The 18,489-nt window shown below is 40.1% G+C and overlaps 1 protein-coding gene across 17 annotated transcripts in view; it reads left to right on the plus strand.

The window, feature by feature from the left end:
- The first annotated feature begins 7,329 nt into the window (after window positions 1-7,329).
- Window positions 7,330-18,489, plus strand: part of ANKS1B (ankyrin repeat and sterile alpha motif domain containing 1B) — a 1,210,519-nt gene continuing 1,199,359 nt past the window's right edge. For all 17 annotated transcript variants that reach the window (XM_037845547.1, XM_037845538.1, XM_037845540.1 and 14 more), the window contains exon 1: window positions 7,330-7,485. In XM_037845547.1, the coding sequence (XP_037701475.1) occupies window positions 7,352-7,485 (134 nt within the window). In that variant the 5' untranslated portion in view covers window positions 7,330-7,351. The remainder of the gene's footprint in view (window positions 7,486-18,489) is intronic.

Here is an 18,489-nt window from a genome sequence, read left to right on the forward strand (position 1 = left end):
GGCGGGGGGTACGGCAAAGGTTGCCCCTCCCCTGACCGGCCCATCGGGGTTTCCGGGTCTGGCAGCAAAGGATAATTACATTTACTGGGCATGGCCACTAGAGGGAGCTCTCGGCGAGGTCCTTTGGTGGGACCGCCCAAGGCGTCAGTTGGGAGCTGGGGTGTCCCTGGGGGTGCAGCGGTAGACATTGGCGGGGCGGAAGGCCGCACGGGTGTGGCGGGAGGCTCCTCCCACTCAATTAGCGGGGATGCTTCCGCCTCCTCGTCGGTATCGCTATCTGACTCTGAGTCAGAGTCACTGGACTCCGGTGGTTTGCCCTTATAGGAGCCGTCCGCTGACGAAACTGACTGGGTTTCTTGGAGCGCGCACCGTGCTTCTTGCAAGGCAGAGGACGGGCTTAGGCCGGCAGCCGATTCTAGTTCAAGGACCGCACGGACGGTCTCCCATATGGGTACTAGAATCGGGTCCATACACACGCCCGTCTGGCGCGCTCGGTCTATGTCGCGACCGAGCTTCATCCAAGAGGGTAGGCTAAGGCTGCCGGTGCAGGCAAACCAAGGGGCAAAAGTATCAACATCATCAAGAAAACGCTGAAGGGAGCTTTTCCTGACCGAGATACCCCGTTGTTTCAAAAGGTTCTTTAAGGGAGCTAAGAGAGATGAACTTCCGGACTGCCCCATGATTGCAGTCGGCACTATACTTCAGTCACTCGGAGAGCTCTTCCGAGTCCCCCGGGGTCACCTGAAAACCCACGGGCCCTAACTATCATGTAATAAGACGCACTCACCTTCTCGCGTTGATCAGGCGCGGGAAGTCCGCCGTAAGCTCGATGCGCAGCGCTGCTCTCCTCACAGAGGGACCGTCGAGAGCAAGGCAGGAGGAGGAGCGTTCCCCGTACGGGCCACCACTTGTCCGGCGCCGCCCCGCTCGACCCCTGTTCCCCGGCCGGCGAGGGGAGAAACAAGGGATGAGAGAGAGAGAGAGATGCAGACCACGCAAACTGACCTGGCTGGAAGTCACGACTCGAGCCACACGGCGGTTGCGAGAGCAAGTCTTTTACTGAAGCTAGATAAGCATTCTCTGTTACAGGTTTCCACGCGGGGCAGAGTGCCTCGCGGGAGAGCAGCCTCGATGTGGCCGTCAGGTATGGCTCCTAGTGGGCTGTCTCCCCGAGGTTCGCTTGGGCAAACTCTTAAGTACTCTACTCATAACCAATGATCTAGCGCCGCGCATATGCACTCAATTGGCAGATAGGAATAGTGAGTGTGCACGTCATAAGCGGAAGCAGGATATGGGCGCCATCTTGGCTCATTCGATGGGCGGGGGGACTTTGGAGCAGGTTTACAGCGCATGCGCTATGCCCGTCCCGGGAGACGGCTCTCCACACCATAGTACTGCTTTGCCATCTGGTTCTCTTTTAGGATCTACCAATGGAGGGTGCTAAAGGAAGACTGTACTTCTTCAATCAGGCACTGACAGTTTGTTCCAGAAGCAGCAAGTGACTCAAGTTTACAGTTTTCTAATATGCAGAACCAGGCTTACTAATTTTCCTGAGACACTAAAACCAAACAGCTGATGCCCCCTCCTAAGAGGCCGTGTGGGGTCCCTTGTCTGAGGTTGTTAGATATACCAGTATCATCCCATCAATGGCATCTCCTCTTAGGTTGTGTTTCAGCTCAGCAGAGGCCCTCCTCAAGCTTTAGTGTTTTAGTAATTCCAATCTCATCTCTTTTTCCTTCATCCTTAGGGATGATACTTGCTTCCTCTACTGGTACCTCTTAGCATTTTCTTTTTCCTTTTTTATTTCTTTAATACTTCATTAATAATTGTTTATATTCAATGCCTTGTTAAAATAACAGGTATAGTTGTGTTTGATTCCTCAGTGGACCCTGATATGTCACATTGTGTTACCTTTACTTGTGGTTAGGGATTTTGGCACTGAGGTGAATCATAGAATAAATCAGTCAAGAGGGCAGGGAAATGGAATTTGACACAGCATAAGCTATGATTCCACCTCAAAATCAAAGAAATTCTGGAAACTAGTCTGAGATAGCTTTAAAAAGATTCACTACTTGAGATTATAAGTTTTATGAGGAAAGTCAAGAGTATACAGCTTTAGGTCAGTTTATAGCATGAGAAAGTTTATGAAGTCCTCTGTGAAGTTGCAGCCTGGACATATTTAACTCCTCAACAGGTCCAAAGTTTCCTAAGAAACTGAATTGTTTCCTGGGAGGAGCAAAAAGGCCAGAGTAGATACTCTTGGTCCTTCTTCAATTTCCGAGATAGAAATCCATGGGGGCTGAATTGCTGCTATAGTACTAAATAAGGAGCAAGTGTTAGAACCTCTAGCCAAGGGAACATGTTGCCAGATGGAGAGACATTTGCATGGCATTCAAAGACAAGGGCGCAGGAGAGAAGATTTTGAGCCTGGTTGGAACACATCACCAAAATATTTGAGAGGCCTTGGAGATACAGAAGCAACCAAAATTAATTGACAGTATTCAGAGCTTTTCTTTAAGAATTATAAATGGTCTTAAAACTACAAAGACCTTACTCTCTGTAGCAGAATGCCTGGCTGCATTAAAAAATACCAAGGTGGATTTTTGTGATTATGTCAGCAGGATGGAAAAAGTGCTCTATGTTTGTTTTAAGATTTAAAAGACTTGAGAGGCACCTTGAAAAATCAGACTTGACTGGAAGATCTCAACTTTGTGGAAGTATATAATGAAGATTTGCTATAAAAATTTAGACTCCTTCAGAGACCAGAGGGTCCTCTGGAGTTCTCAGTGTTAGCAACGCTCATTCAGAAGGAAGAGAAGCAGGAGGCATTGAAAGGTCTCAGGGAATAAGGCTGAATAACAGAGCAACACCGGAGGCACCAGCACAGACTAGGAACTGGAGGTGACGCAGGTTCTTAGTTCTTTCACTTGGATCCCTAATAGGGGAAGTCCTGTGGCTGGTCTCATGGAGTTGTCCTCAGAGCCAACCTAAGGCTTAGGTGACTTTGAAGACTATATCCTCTGCTACCTCTCAATGAGGAAAATTTGGTCACAAACAGGATCAAATCATTTGGGACTGATTCAGGAACAAAAGATAGTTTAGGACTTGGTGGGATCGAAACACAAGTTTGCTGTCAACGTGACCTAAGAAGGGCATGTGGCAGTGGATACCACTGGTGGATACAAAAAAGCTTGGTAAACTGATCACGGACAAAGGCCCTGAGAGAGGGTCTTCCTTGAGATATGAGAGAATTAGAGAGGATTTGCTGATGGGGAGGGTTGCTGTCTGCCCAGGTTGGGGTGTGAAAGGCTCTCTAGAGGGGACAGTTTGATTTTCCCCACAGTGTCTAAACAATCAGGCCAAGCAAAGAAACAGCATCTCCCAAACGGGCTTTAGTGTAAGTCACTCCTAAATCTGTAGGCTTAAGGCTTATGGGCCAAATCCTACCTGCAACCTATTTTTATATGGCCAGCAAGCTATAGACATTTTTGAAGGGCTGAAAAAAAGAATCAAAAGAATAATATTTTGTGATGTGAAAATTATAAGACATTCAAATTTCTGTATTTATTAATTTTTATTTGGTCACAGCCATGCTCTGTCATTTAAATACTGTCTATGGCTACTTCCATGCTACAACAGCAGAGTTGAGTAGCGGCAACAGAGATTGTGTACCCAGCAAAGCCAAAAATACTTACCATCTTGTCCTTTTCAGCAAAAAGTTTGCTGAGTTAGTCTGTAGTAGAAGGACAGAAGTAGAGGATGGAGTGTAATAAGGGAGTGGATTGGGATTAGCTCTTGAGGAGGATAAATTAAGGTGCTGTTCCAGTTTGCTAATGCTTCTGTTTCGCAAAACACCAGAAATGGATTGGCTTTTATAAAGGGGGTTTATTTGGTTACACAGTTACAGTCTTAAGGCCAAAAAGCATCCAAGGTAAGGCATCAACAGCAGGGTACCTTCACTGGAGAAAGGCTGTTGGCATCCAGAAAACCTCTGTTAGCTGGGAAGGCATGTGGCTGGTTTCTGCTGATCCCAGGTTGTGTTCCAGCTCCACTGTCAGCTCCTGTCTATTCTTCAAAGTGTCCTTCTTGGCTGTAGTACCTCCTGTCTGTGAACACTTTTATAGGACTCCAGTGATTCAGTTGAGACCTACCCTGAATGGGCGGGGTAACACTTCCATGGAAATTATCCAATCAAAGGTCTCACCCATAGTTGAGTCACATTTCCAACCTAATCAACACTAATATGTCTGCTCCCACAAGATTGCATCAAAGAACATGGCGTTTTGGGAGACATAATACATCCAAACCGGCACAGGTGCCAACAGTGGATATTATGTTCTGTGTCTTCTTAGGTACCCCTCTGAAACAGAGATTGTATAATAGATTTGTCAGGTTGCCAGATATTTTCCTTGGTGGAAAATAAAAAGAGATGGTGAAAGTTTATTTATCCGAATTCCGAGGGGCTTCTCTCTGTGTGAAAAAGTCTGAAGTGGAATCAGGACTACATTTTTCAGTGGGCTTTTGTGGGGTCACCAAAAGCATGACTCTGAGAGAGGAGGGAGTTAATGAAAGAATCAGCAGGCTGGCAGTGGACTGTGGTATGATGATCTTGGGGGAACCCTTATTCCTTCTCACCAAATTTCTCTAGAGGAGTGGAAACTTTTGCTCCTCTTCCCAAGAAGTAGTTGTATTACAGGGAACACTTGCAGTTTCTTTCTCTATTTGTATCCTTTGGAACCATTTTACCAGTGGATGGGGTTGCCTTGCTTTTAAAACAAGGCTCAACATTGGCTTGTTTTCTCTCTTGCCTTGCCTGCCTCTGGGATCAATAAGAAGGGCAGTGGGTTTTCTTCAGCTTCCCATCCCCAGATGGTAAGCATATTTGAATCAGAATCTGTTTCAGCATGTTTTACAAAAGCAGCCCTGAAAATTTATCATTCTTTCCATTCCTCTGACCTCATTTGTGAGACAGGTCTTTACAAAGGTCTGACTTATAGATCTAACTTTCCCCAGAGGCAGGTCCCAAGATGCATATTTACAGAGATGGCTCTAGTCTTATTCTCAGTCTAGCTTAGTAGTGGTCCCTGCACTGTGTGGGATGTTAAGACACTTGCCTGGCCCAGGAATAAAGGTGATACTCTACTGAACATTTGGTTCCATGCATCTATTCTCAATTGGTTAGAACCTGGAGAAGAAGGGTGATTGGCATTCCATGACCTTCAACCTTCACAACCACAAATCTTCAGAAAAACTGCAATGGTGAGGGGCAGACTTTGTGCCAGTTGGGCATGTGGACAAAGACCTAAATGGAATGCAGGACGCATTCATAGATTTTTGATTTCTATCCAGATGTCTAGTAGGTTCATAGTCTGTAACCTGGAGGTGTTGACTTCCATCCCACAGCCCATCAAAGTACCAGTGATGTAGAGTAACCGTAGTGCTCAAGATGGAAAAAGTAGCTATTTTCCAAACCTACTCCTAAAACACAGGGTTATCCTATCATAGCTCACTTGATAACTTCATGCTAAAAGACACCATCTTTTTCTCTTCCTTACTCCAAACAGACCTTGAAATATAGTTCTAAGCCTAACCTAGATTCACATTCCTTCAATTTCTTTTATACTTGCATTGTTTTTTGCTTTACCTCCCTTTTCTAGTCTCAACCTTTGGTATCTTAGTAATCACCCCCAACAGGAGTGACTTGCCATATTTATATTGCAAAAATTCCCAACTTGCCAAAAAGTATACTGAATTAGATCCGTGCATATCAGAATTTCAAATAGCTCATTGGGTTGTTGTAAGGACAGCAATTATTGTTGCCTATTATGCCCCTTTCCTCCAATCAAGTATCAACAAGTTAACATTTATGAAGTCTATTCTAAGCGCAATGCAAAAAGCACAAGGTGTCAAGGAAGTTTCAGAAGACAATAAATGCCTGTTCTCCATGGCAAAGAAAGCATCTAACAAAATCAGCCAGCTATGTACAATGAACTGCTGATGATTCATGCAAACTAAAGTGGGTCTCTAATCCATGCCCATTGATATTTTTCCCAATGTGGATGTGGAAGAATTCTCAATGAGAGCTTTTTTCCTGGTATTTTTTACAAGTCAGCAGATCTCCAAAGCCTGAAGGAAATATGGGCCAATGACAGACCTTCGAAAAACTGGATCAGTCACGATCTGCTAGGTGACCAATGCCACAGAAACTAAGACAAACTAAATCTCTTTTTTTCTAATCAAGGGCAGATGTCTCAGTCTCTCTCGGGAAAGAAAAACGGAAGGGCGAAATGCGGGCAAGTCGCCTGGGCACGCATAGAAGGGCTTGCAAAAGGGTTCCTCCCCAGCATCACCAGCCTCCCACGCCGGTCATGGAGGATTTTCCTCAACCGTAGTGACCGACCCGAAGGCTAGAACCAGAGCCGGCCTGGCCGAGAAGGAGTCGCAACGGCCGGGAGAGCCCCAGCCCTCACACGGTTAACACTCTTCCAAGGAGACTGGAGGAAGGAGGGTCCCCGCCCACGAAAGCAAGGATAATATCTTCCTGACGCCCCGCCCCCAACCCGGGCCGGGCCTCCTCTCCTTCCCCTCGCCCCCTGCCCAACTCAGGACATACCCCGGCCGCACCTGCCCTTGCGCACACGCCCCCACCCCGCGCGCCGGCCGGCCGGGGCGCCAGGCCTCAGAGCCGCCGCGGACCCGGGTGGTGTCCGCCCTGCCTCAGCCCGGGCCTCTGCGTCGCCGCCCTCGGCACGCGCCCGCCGCGGCTCGCCCGCACCGTCCTGTCTCAGCACGGGCCGCGGCCGCCAAAGCCTTCCCCGCCGCGAGCCGCGGCTGCCGGTGCCGCGCAACCACCGAGCCGGCGGGTCGCGGGAGCTGAGGCGAGCCCCGGCCGGGGCGCGAGGGCTCCCGGGCGCGCGGGCCGCTGCTGCCGCGGTGGTTCCCTGCACTCCGCGGCTCCAGCGAGGATCGTCTCCGCCTCCTCCTTCAGCGTCCTCAGTCCTCAGCGTCCTCCTCCCGCTCCTCTAAAGCACCCCATGGTCCCCACCCCCTCCCGCCCCACCCGCGGGAACGAGGCCTCGGGAATTCAGGGGAGTGGCTGTGGGGGCGCGTCGTGGCTCTCGGCTCGGCCAGCCCCTCTTCCGAGACATGGTCTGATCCCCATTGTAAAAGCTGCTCCCCGAAGAGGAGAGAGTGGTGTTCCCGGCTTGGGGCCGCAGGGTTCTCTCCTGGCTGAAGCTCTTGCATTATTTTAGGGTGGGGCGGGGAGGGCCCTGCATTTTGGGGAGTGGGGGCGGGCGGGGAGGAGGACCCAAGGTGGGGAAAGGACTCTGTCAGGAGTCGGTGAGAGACTATGGGGAAGGACCAGGAGCTACTGGAAGCTGCCCGCACTGGAAATGTGGCTCTGGTGGAGAAACTCCTGTCTGGCAGGAAAGGAGGTATCCTGGGCGGTGGATCCGGACCCCTTCCCCTGTCTAATCTGCTAAGGTAAGGACGGGAACCAGCTCCGGGGATTGCATACCTCGTTTTGCATTTTGATGGATACATCCTTCGCCTCTTGGTTATTGCACCTGGTGGCTGCCAGCGATTCATTCTTAAATTAGGTAGGAAAACAGACTGTGTGTACGGAGAGAAGGCATGAGCTTCCAGTGAGATTGATACCTTAGATTCGTTGAGTAATTTCAAAATAGGCTTCCATCAATGCGTCAGGAGCTACTTTTTCCTGATCTGTGGTGCAGAACTTGTGCATGTAGCAGCGTTGCTTGAAGAAAATCAGCTTTCCACCAATGCTTGTTATATATATATATTCAGCTTCTAACCCAGCCTTTTTTTTGTCGATTTAAATGAAATTGGCAGAGCAGCTATTGCGTGCATGCAGTTACCCTGCAAGAGCCACAGCCTTTGATTGCTGCTACCTTTTGTTGCAGAAGGTATTAGCTGTGCTGTGGGTTATGATCCCCCCAAATGAGGAAAGTGAACCTTCTGATGAGGTGTCACGCGGCGTGTGTAAAACTTGACGAGGCAGTCCCAGTAGTACTTTGAGTTATCTGGACACAACTGAGCGAAACATGGTTATTACATCTCAGGATGAAGGATGCCAGGTCAGAATTGGTATAGAGTATGGGATGTAGTGGAGGCCTTTTAGTGCGAGGATGTTGCAGGTGTGATAATATTCCATAGAAAATCTTTCTAAGATGACATTAAACAAAAATGTCAAGGTCTTTATTCGGCAGGCTTTACCTTAGAAATAGCAGGATTGATTAGTATATTTGGAAAACTGTTAACTTAAAAGTTGAGTTGATGGGCAAATGAAATCAACTGGGAGGGATGAAGCCTTAAGAATATTCACTAGATAAAATTTAAGGAAAGCCCTTGGGTTTCTAAGATCATAGCTATTCACTTTTTCCTGGATATTTTAAAGCATCAGTCATCATTCATATCTTCACCCTAAAACATCTCTTAGGTGACCCAGCTATACTTGTAAAAAAATTTTGAAAGTCCAGTTGATTTTCTTGGTTTTTAGAAACTACTCACTACTTTGCAGGTGCTTGGTACAAACTTTTGAGTGATGACATTGTGTTTTTAGCACAGGTTGTCATATGTTGTAGTGGTCAGACAATGTTATTAATTGCAGTACTGGCTAAGAGGGAAAACAAAAACATTTCTATTACAGTGGAATAAATTTAGTTGGAGAATAGTTGATGTGATTTAAAAAGTTCTGTGTATCTGTTGACAGTGACATTTTATTGGAATGACAGTTCACTTTAGGACAATGAATATTTATGGAACATTTTTTCAATAGGTCTTAGAAGTGATGACTCTTGTGTGTACTCCCTTGTTAAACAATTTCCACTTTCAAACACAAGTAGATAATATGTACATATTTCAGATTACAGCTCTAATAATTGCCCCTAGTTGTAGGTAATTTTTATAAAACCGATTTATCCAGGTACAGTTTTAAGTTGCAGGTAAAACCTATATGTTTGCTAGTGGATCACATCAGCAAACATCTTTTAAATACTTCTTTCCTGGTCATACCATTACTTTTTAAAAAAAGAACAGATGTTAAACTTTAGAAATAAAATGACAATTTAATGATAATAGACATTAAATAAAATATCAAAATTGTGACCCCAAAATGTGCACTTTGAATGAGATGTTTTTTCTATACTGGTTTTGTTGGAGGTACCACTAATAGGTCTATCACAAGAATGCACATAGAAAACAAACTTGAACACATGGGTTCTTTGTTTGAACCAAGTTGTGAAAGTAATAAACAAAACAATAACCTTTACACTTGAATTTTATGTGTCTTGTACTGAATAAACAACTAAAATGCTATCTTTGAAGAAAACAAGAGTACAAATTGCATTATTTGGGTGATTCTTTATGTAGAATAAAATTCCTAAGTAGGCATATTTTATTTAGTTGTCACTATTTTCACAAATGACTGTCATCAGAAGTTTATTTGCTGGATAATGGAAATTTTAAAATATTTTAGAATGAATTGTGGAGTAGGTTTGGCACTTTTCTCCTATTTTTTTATTTGCTTGTGTAATAATAGTGTCAGGCACTGTGCTAAATGCTTACATGTGTCATCTCACTCAATTTTTACATCAACTTTAAGAGGTCAATACTCATTTCAGAGATGAGGGACTAAAATGGGAGGATTAAGAATTTTCCAAGGTCACAAGATTAGTACTGGAAGAGATTAGAAAACCTTTGATTCAGATTTGCTTTACCATGCCTTATTTCTTATTTATTGGATTTATTTTATTCACAAAAGTTTAAGGTACATGGCTATTTTAGATAGTCCTATCTGAAGATTTTTTTGATATAAATAATAATTTAATTTAAAAATCCTTATTTATTTGCTAATTAAGGTACATCTCATGACTGATTTCTTTGAGGGATCATAAATAAAACTTTTCTGAAGATGCTTTTGATTACATATATCCTACTAAATGAGCAGTAGCGTATCAGGGGGAATCAAATAAGCTTGGGTGACACTGAAATTTTCAGCGAAAGTAAGAATGACCTTGAATTAATATAGAAACCTTTTCAAGCCTCATTTTCCTCTTCTATAAAGTGGGAATTTTTAATAGTACCTTTCATATAGGGTTGTTCCAAGGATTAATGAGGCATAAAGTAATGAACATAAAGGATTTAGCACATGGGTACCCTTCATTAGTGTTATTATTTTTTCTGCAGCTCTAGAGCACCTAACTCTATTACTTAAGGTCTTAATAAGGATGTATGTCATATTGAACTGGCAGTAAATTTTTGTAAGTTTTCCATAGAATTAGAATCTTTGAGTAGCAATGGGCCTTTTAATCCAACTTTTCACCTACTGCAGGAATTTCCTCTGCAACATCCTTACCAGTTAGTTTTATTTTAGCCCTCTTTAAACCCTCCAATGACCATATCCATTCCTTTTACTGACATCTCTGTTACAAAATTCTCTTTTTATGGAGCTAAAATCCACCTGCCATAATTCCCAGCAATTGATACTAGCTTGGCTATATGGGTCGATATAAAGTAGGTCTAATTCATCTTCCAGGACAGTTCTTCAGATGCATGCATTTAGCTATGTTGTTTTCTTATAAATCTGTTTTCTTCATGGAAGTACCATTATTTCTTTCAACCTTTTGTCATGCAGCAATAGAGCCTAAGTGTTAAGAACTTTTGTTTTCATACATTTCCCTGTCCACTTTTCCCTTCTTTGAATATTCTTAAATTTTTCAATGACCCTTTTAAAATGTGGAGATTAGAAATGAACAAAATGCACTAGATGTTGTTTGACTCCAGTGGAATATACTTGGGCTTGATATACCATTGAGTTAAAAAAAAAAAAAAAGCAGGTTACAAAACAGCATTTATAGAATGATCCTATTTCTGTAAGAAAAAATAAGTATATATGAACATTTATAATGTGAATTAGAAGTCCAGAATGATAAACACCAAAATGTAAATAGTATTCATCTTTGGTGGAATCATGGGTGATCTTTATTTTTTATTCTTTGCTTATCTGCATTTTCCAGTGTTTACAATGAACATCTATTATTTCATAAAAATAAAATATCTACTATTTAAAACATAGTAAAATGAAAGTATTACCTCCCTATTACTGATCTAGGACCTATGTTAATATAAGATTTTCCTTGAGCCATAAACTGGCATTGGCTCTCATTGAGCATTTAGTCAACAAACTTTGAGGTGTTTTTTTTGTTTTGTTTTGTTTTGTTTTTTCTGTGAATTGTGAAGCCATGGTTCTCCTATCTCATACTTGTAAAAATGTTGACTGAATTTAAATTATTCCTATTAAATGTACTCTTATTTGTTTTAGCTTATGTTTGTAATTTATATCTTTTTGACTCTTGAGTCTGTCTTCCAGCATATTAACTTCTCTCCTCTGTATCATCTGAAGATTTAATAAGCATGTTTTCTGTAACTGGAATTCAATATATCAAGATATATCCCTAAAGAACTTCTCTTCAATTTAGGATAAATTTAAAAGTAGCAATGTTTGTGCATGATATTTCTACCAACATTGAAGTCACTTAATAGAACCATCAGCTACTTCTCTCCATTGTATCCATGAGAATATTATGAGATATTTTATCCCTTGCCTTTCTGAATTCATGTTATATTCTGTTTATGGCATTTTTTTGACCTACCCTCTAGTAGTAACTCTATGAATTCCATGGATACCAGGCTTTTTTTTAAACTGTAGATTTTATTGAGATATATGCACATACCATCTAATCCATCCAAAGTATGCAGTGTCTCACAGGGATACCAGGACTTTTAATTATAACTTGTTTTCTATTGATAAACCATTAATGATTTCTAACTGCAAATTTCTTCTACTCTCTTGCTTCTAATTCTTCTGGGTCTGGACTCTTAAACTTGTTAAAGTAGCTGAGTGTCTTGTTATGATCACTGTCTATTTAGAGCTTCAGTAATCTCCTAACATTATTTATTTTATCCTTTCCAGTTTGGAAATAATTCTCATTAGGGAAGATGGAAGCAAAATAGAAGTTGGGAAAAATCAGATTCATGGCATTGCTAGATAGGTATCACAGAAGATTCTCTTATGGTCTAAAAACCAACCGCAGTTTTACTTTTACTCTAAACTTACTACCTTATTAGTGAATGTATGCCTCCCTTCTTTTTTTCAAACTTAGCTGAGAGGGGCATAGCATTTTTCCTGGACAAGTATATCCTTCTCTTTTGTGTTTGTCTTCTCTCTACCTCCCTTTCATCTTTAAAACAATCTGAGCCTAGCAGAGCTCATCAGAGTACTCGAATTGAGTTGCCTCCCTCTTTCTTCCTCTAGACTATATATGAAATTTCATTTTATTTAACTTGTATCTTTCATGAGATAGCTGCAAAATCTTTTAAGATATCTTCCTATGGCATAGACTACCTTTATTCTAAAAAAAATTCCTATTTAAAATGTGTATTGCATTAATTAATTTTAGTGAGTCTAGGTTAAGACTTAATTTGTATTTTAATAAAGCAATAAAAAATTCATTAATTCCTCATATTTACTTGATTTTTTTAATGCCTCAAAGAGTCTAGTACTCTACAAAGAATACTAGCACACTTGGTAAATTCTTGTTGAACATAAAGAATCTGATTCTTAAGACCCCCATGTAAAAAGAAGATTAATAAGAAGACAGGAAAATAATCTTTAGGTTGCCAAAAACATAAACCTGAAAGCTTACAAATTTATCAAATTAGGGATTTAGTTCATGACATTTTCGGTGATGGGTGCAAAAGGAGATAAGAGGCATCTAGGTAATAATGTAATTTTCACAACTATTTGAGCAATTGTGGTTATTAGGACTCTGGTATGAGGTACTCACTTCCAGGGAAACTGCATTGGTTAAATAGGATAAATCAAACAGAGCAGTTAAGCCGCATGAAAATGTTGTATCTATAAAAATAGTCAAGTTGCAAGTGGGTTATCTATTTTAGATAGTAATGATGTTTGAAGCAGTGATTGCACCATTATGTTCAGAGAGTCGTGTCTGCCGGAGTGAACAGAGCCAGCTGCATGATGGGGAGTAAGCAGAGAGAAGAGGGAATTTTGGTACTGACCTCTTTCTCTAGTAAGCAAGGTTTTCAGCTCCCTGTTCAAACTGTATGGCTGGTGTGTAGCAGAGAACTAGGACAACTAGCCAGTGACTACTGCTCAGTCTGTCCATTCTTACATTAAACAATTCCTAGTGTGCGTACATGGTCTCTTACAGTTGTTGGAAGGGTGGAGCAAGTCTTCACTGACATTAATGCAGAAGCACACAATGTGTAGCAGTGCTTGTACTGACTTGGTTTTGCAATTTAACTTCTCAGGTGATAGTAAACACGATTTGATTAGTTCAATTGTTTAATGGAATAATCTACTTAATTATGTATTCGAGGTAATTTTGGAAAATTCTGTCTTCCTGAGTATTTAAATAGAAATGGAAGTAGGATATAATGCAAGTCAAGGGGTAGAAAAGACTAATTTTCAGAACCCAAAAGGAATTTAATGTTTAAATGCATTTTAGTGTGTGTTTGGCTTCCATTTCAAACATATTGCTGCATGAATTTAGCTAATTAAAATACCAGGAGTTTTGTTTACTCATCATATGTTGATATGAGAGAATATTTTGTATTCAGAAGAGCAGGAATTCACATACAAGACTCATCCAGGTTCCGGTTCTTTTTCATGTGTGTGATAACATGGGCATGTAAATCATATAGACAGGCAGGGGCATTATGCCAGTTGAAAATCCAATGAATTTTCATGTGTTACACAGATCTAGAAACCCTTTGTAGAGTCCAGTTTTCTTCTTTTGCATCAGTAGGACAGCAAGTATGTTAAATCTGATTGAGGCTTGAAATTGTGTGATCCTTTTTTTTGATGTTGGATCAAAAAATATGGCCAAAGGGTAATTTTTATTTTCCTCAGTTTCTTCTACATCAGTGTCTAAAGAGTGCTCATTTCTAAGTCTATTTCATATGAATTTTGCTTTCTTATTGAACAGCATGTTTTCATGGTTCTATCTGTAAAACGGAACTGATTCATTTGTGCTGCAGACTTATTTGGGCTCTACTGTATGGGAGAGTAGCTTTACTTAAAATGGTTAATTTCTTCTAGTTAAGTTAGCTGAAACAGTCAGCCTAGACTTGTTACCATTCTTTGATAAATACTTTGAATCAAATCTTGGGATTGATGTAGACATAAAAAACAACCTCATTTTCTGCTGCCTGCTTGATATTTCTGTTCCGCACACCACATTTCCTTTGAACCTTTCCTCCCCAAATATCTTTTCTAGGAAAGAAGTCTCTTCTTCATTCTAATTACTCAGAGTTCATCCTGGCCGTACTTGTGTCCTCTGTTGCTCTCCTAAGGAAAAGCAAATTTTGTGTGGGGAGTAGACCTGGGCTTTGCTTTGTACTGGGGAGTAGATTGAGAGGAGAGAATATTGGATCTTCAAAAATTGAAGACTTTGCTTTCATCATCTCTAGTTTCCTGCCCACCTCAATGTTAATTTCTCTCTGATCAATGACCGGTGCCCTTATCTTTCCTATCTTTGTAGATGATGCTGTGGAAGGAGAAAGGGATTTGACTGGAGACATGAGAAATGAGATAGCTGAAATGATAGGGCTGGTGATGGAAATGACTTTTTTTTTTCTTTTTCTATTTGTTAGGTCCTAGAAATTTTTAATGAATAGTTGTTATATGCACTCGTCTTAGAAATCAGCATATGGTATATTGTTGGCTTATGCCCAGAAGTTATTCCTTAAGCTTATACTCTTATACAATTACAGATGACAAAGATACGGAGTAGAACTAAGAGCTTTAATATCTGTTGTAGTTTTAGATGATATTCAAGATTCAAATTCTTTAAATGCATTTTCTTGTTTTTTTTTTTTTTAAATATAGTTTTCAAGTTGATTTCAATTTCTAGGTTATTCCATAACCTTATATGTCACTGTACAGGGGAGGCATTTGAAGTTATGACCTCTGGATCCCAATTAACATTCTTCCACATTGTTTTCTTTTTTCACCTAAATTACTGTTTAGCCATTTTGGGTCCTTGTTTGGTACCTCTAGCTATTTAATCTGCATTTGAAATGTTTTATATATCACGCAAATAAACTAAATATGTATCCTGTGTTTTGAATATACCAAGAAACTGCTATATTTACTTACAGAACTATCCTTGTTTTACGTAGGTGTTTTACTGTTAGTTTGAAGACATGGGAGTGAGTGGGAGTGTGTTTGGGAGGAGCAGCAGGAATTACTCAAGGACATTCTCTGGCATGGTTAACTACAGCAGTGGGGTACCCCAGAACAGAATTGCTTCCTGTTGGCTTATTTTGATTATTGACCAGCGTGGTCAGTTACTCTGAAGGTAGGTAGAAACTGTGCAGACATAATCAGAGAAAGTGAAACCTTACCAACAATGATTAAACTATTTCTTAATAGTGTTTTCACTATTTTATTTTCTGCTGTGTATTAGGGTGTATTTAGCCAAAACTTACTGCTCAATCAACCAGCACTATCCATCTAACCCACCAGTCAATCAGGATTTTATGGGGAATTGATATCTAAGAACAGTGATAAAGAATGAGCGTCCATTGACTTAACAAGTATTTATTGAGTACTATTAGGTATTGAACATTATGGATCTTACAGTTGAATGAGACTATCCAGTTCTTTTAGCATAATGGGATAGATAGGTAAATGGGGTTAAAATATGGTGTAATATACCAAACAATGCTAATGGCACATCAGGAGTGAGGAGATGCCTTAATTCTACTTGGGAGGAGTAGTCAGGGAGAACTTCAGAGAGGAGGTGATGTTTGAATCTTGTATGATGAATAAGAATTTGCCAGGCTGATAAGTTGGAAGAAGGACATTTCAGGCAGAACGTATATATTCAATAATAGAGTGGTGTGTGAAAGTGTAGAATGTAAGTAGTTTAGTATAGAACATGGACAAGAAGTAATGCTGGAGATTGAAGGGCTTTGTGTGATGCCTTAGTAAGTTTGAACTTTATCCTGAAGGCCATGGAGATCCATTGACATTTTTTTTTTCAATTTTTAGTATATTAATTTTTCATTTATGAGAGTAGCATGACTATATTAAAAAATAGTTGAGATAAAAAATCACCTCTAATGAATCCTATTGCTAAAAAAACCTTTTTTTCTAAGTCTGCTTAATGTAGTTATTAGATAAATCACTTAATTTTGAAGTTTAAATTTTTCACTTAGTAGTGTATCCAACTTTTTCAATGTTATTACATAGTGTTCATAATCACTATTTCAGGTGGTTTTGTGGTATCCCTCTAATGCAGAATTTTCATAGACCACCTCTGTCAGAACCGCCTGTAATGATTCCGATAAACATATTTATTTCCTTGTCCCACCCCAGACCCTCTGGGTCAGAATTTCTGTGTAAGGCCTGGGAATATGCATTTTACAAGCTTCCCTAGGTGTTTGTGTGGACATTAAGGATTGAGAGCCACCAAGAGTATATACCATTACTTAAAGCATTCCCTCAGTGCTAGATATTTGGATGATTTTTAACTTATTATTATAAGTAATGTTATGATGGACATCATCATACAAACCACCTTTTCCATAGAATTATTTTCTTAGGATACATTTCTAGAAGTGGAATTGTTAGTATTAGTGGTATTCCAGGTATCCAGCTAACTGCTTTACATGCTTTATGTCCAGTCTTCACAACAATCCTGCAAGGTATTCATTATTAACCCCTTTGGACAAATTAGTTCCCAAGCTTGTAAGTGACAGATCCAGGATCCCATTTTGGGTCTTTCTGATTTCAGGTATCTTTCTGTAATGCTATATTGCTTCCATGTTTTATACGGATCAATGTATAATCTGGGCCAAAATATGAAAACACTAATATGTTTCTAGTATGTACACAGAAATACACATTTTTTTTTTTTGCAAAATTATATAGTAACAGATTTCAGTTCTTATGTACTTCTCTATTTTTACTTGTACTCATCATATAGTTTCACATTATAGTCAGTATTTTCTTTAAGTTTGTTTCTCGATAGCGCATGATCAGGAAACTGAATTGAGTGCTAAAATAAGTTAGCTATGATACATGCTACAACATGGATAAACCCTGAAAACATTATGCTAAGTGAAATAAGCCAGATAGAAAAGGACAAATATTGTATGATTCCACTTCTGTAAAATATCTAGATTAAGCAAATTCATAGGGACAGAAAATAGATTAGAGGTTACCAGGGCCTGAGAGAAGGGGGAATGGGGAATTAATGCTTAATGGGTATGGAGTTTCTGTTTGGGTGATAAAAAAATTTTGGTAATGGATAGTAGTGATGGTAGCACAGCCTTATAAATGTAATGCCACTGAATTGTACACTTGAAAATGAGTAAAATAGCAATTTTTAAAAAAATATGTTACCACAATAAAAATATAAATTGAAAAAAAGTTAGGTAAAGATGTTTTAAAATATTCCTTTGTCAGTTGTCATTTTCACTTCAAAACAGGGTGGAATTATTTCACCCTAAAAATTCTTGGGCACTCGATGTTATCTAACTTCTGTTTTCTTCAAAGGTAATTTAATAACTTGTCTATCCCATGTCTAGACGGATAGCATTTATTTCTCTGCATCTCTTCTCTCTCACAAAAAGGAAGAAGTTACAATATTTACCATGTCCTCATTTGATGAACTTTACAATCCATCTCTTTCAAGCTTATAAAACAGAACCCACAGCTTTAAACTGAGCTCCTTATTACTTAGGGACCTTGTCAACTCTAGTGAAAGATCTGTAGAAAAACTGGAGAACCAGGCAGTTTGTCCTTAGAACCTTCTTTCTGTGCTTCTCTGTCTCTTTGCTATGCCTTTCTTCCTTTCTTGGTTCTGAGTCATTCTTTGGTTTCTTTCACCTAAAACCCAGAGCTCCCATTCAGGTTTACTCTCTACCTATAAAAAGTTTCCTATATTGTATTTTATTTCCTCTTGCCATAGATCTTCATTTCTCAGAACGGCAAATGGCAGTGTAGAAAGAAAAAGTGTGAGTCTTGAGTTTGCATCCAAACTCTGCCAATGTATGGACATTTTACTCTAGGAAAGTTATTTAAATTCTTTTGGCTTCAATCTCTTTATAAAGTGGGGATAATAATATCTTTCATGTAAAGTTGGAAGATTAAAGATAATTTATATAAAGTATCTAGTGCAATGCCTGTCTCATATTAGGAGCTCAAGATGCTAGTTTTATTATTATTATTACTAAGACATTAATGTCTGTGCAAAGAATAATTGTGTAAATTTCATGAGTAGTTCTATTTGAACTCTGGGATATTTGAATTTTAATAGGTAGCTTCTTTAGGTACATTTTTTTAATCCAAATCTTTAATGGTGTAACGCTAGGCATCAAGATGGGCCATTGGGAGTCATTTATATGGCCAGTCTTCTTCTGATTCTGGAGGTA

The sequence above is a fragment of the Choloepus didactylus genome, chromosome 8 (genome assembly GCF_015220235.1).
Source record: "Choloepus didactylus isolate mChoDid1 chromosome 8, mChoDid1.pri, whole genome shotgun sequence".
NCBI lineage: Eukaryota > Metazoa > Chordata > Mammalia > Pilosa > Megalonychidae > Choloepus > Choloepus didactylus.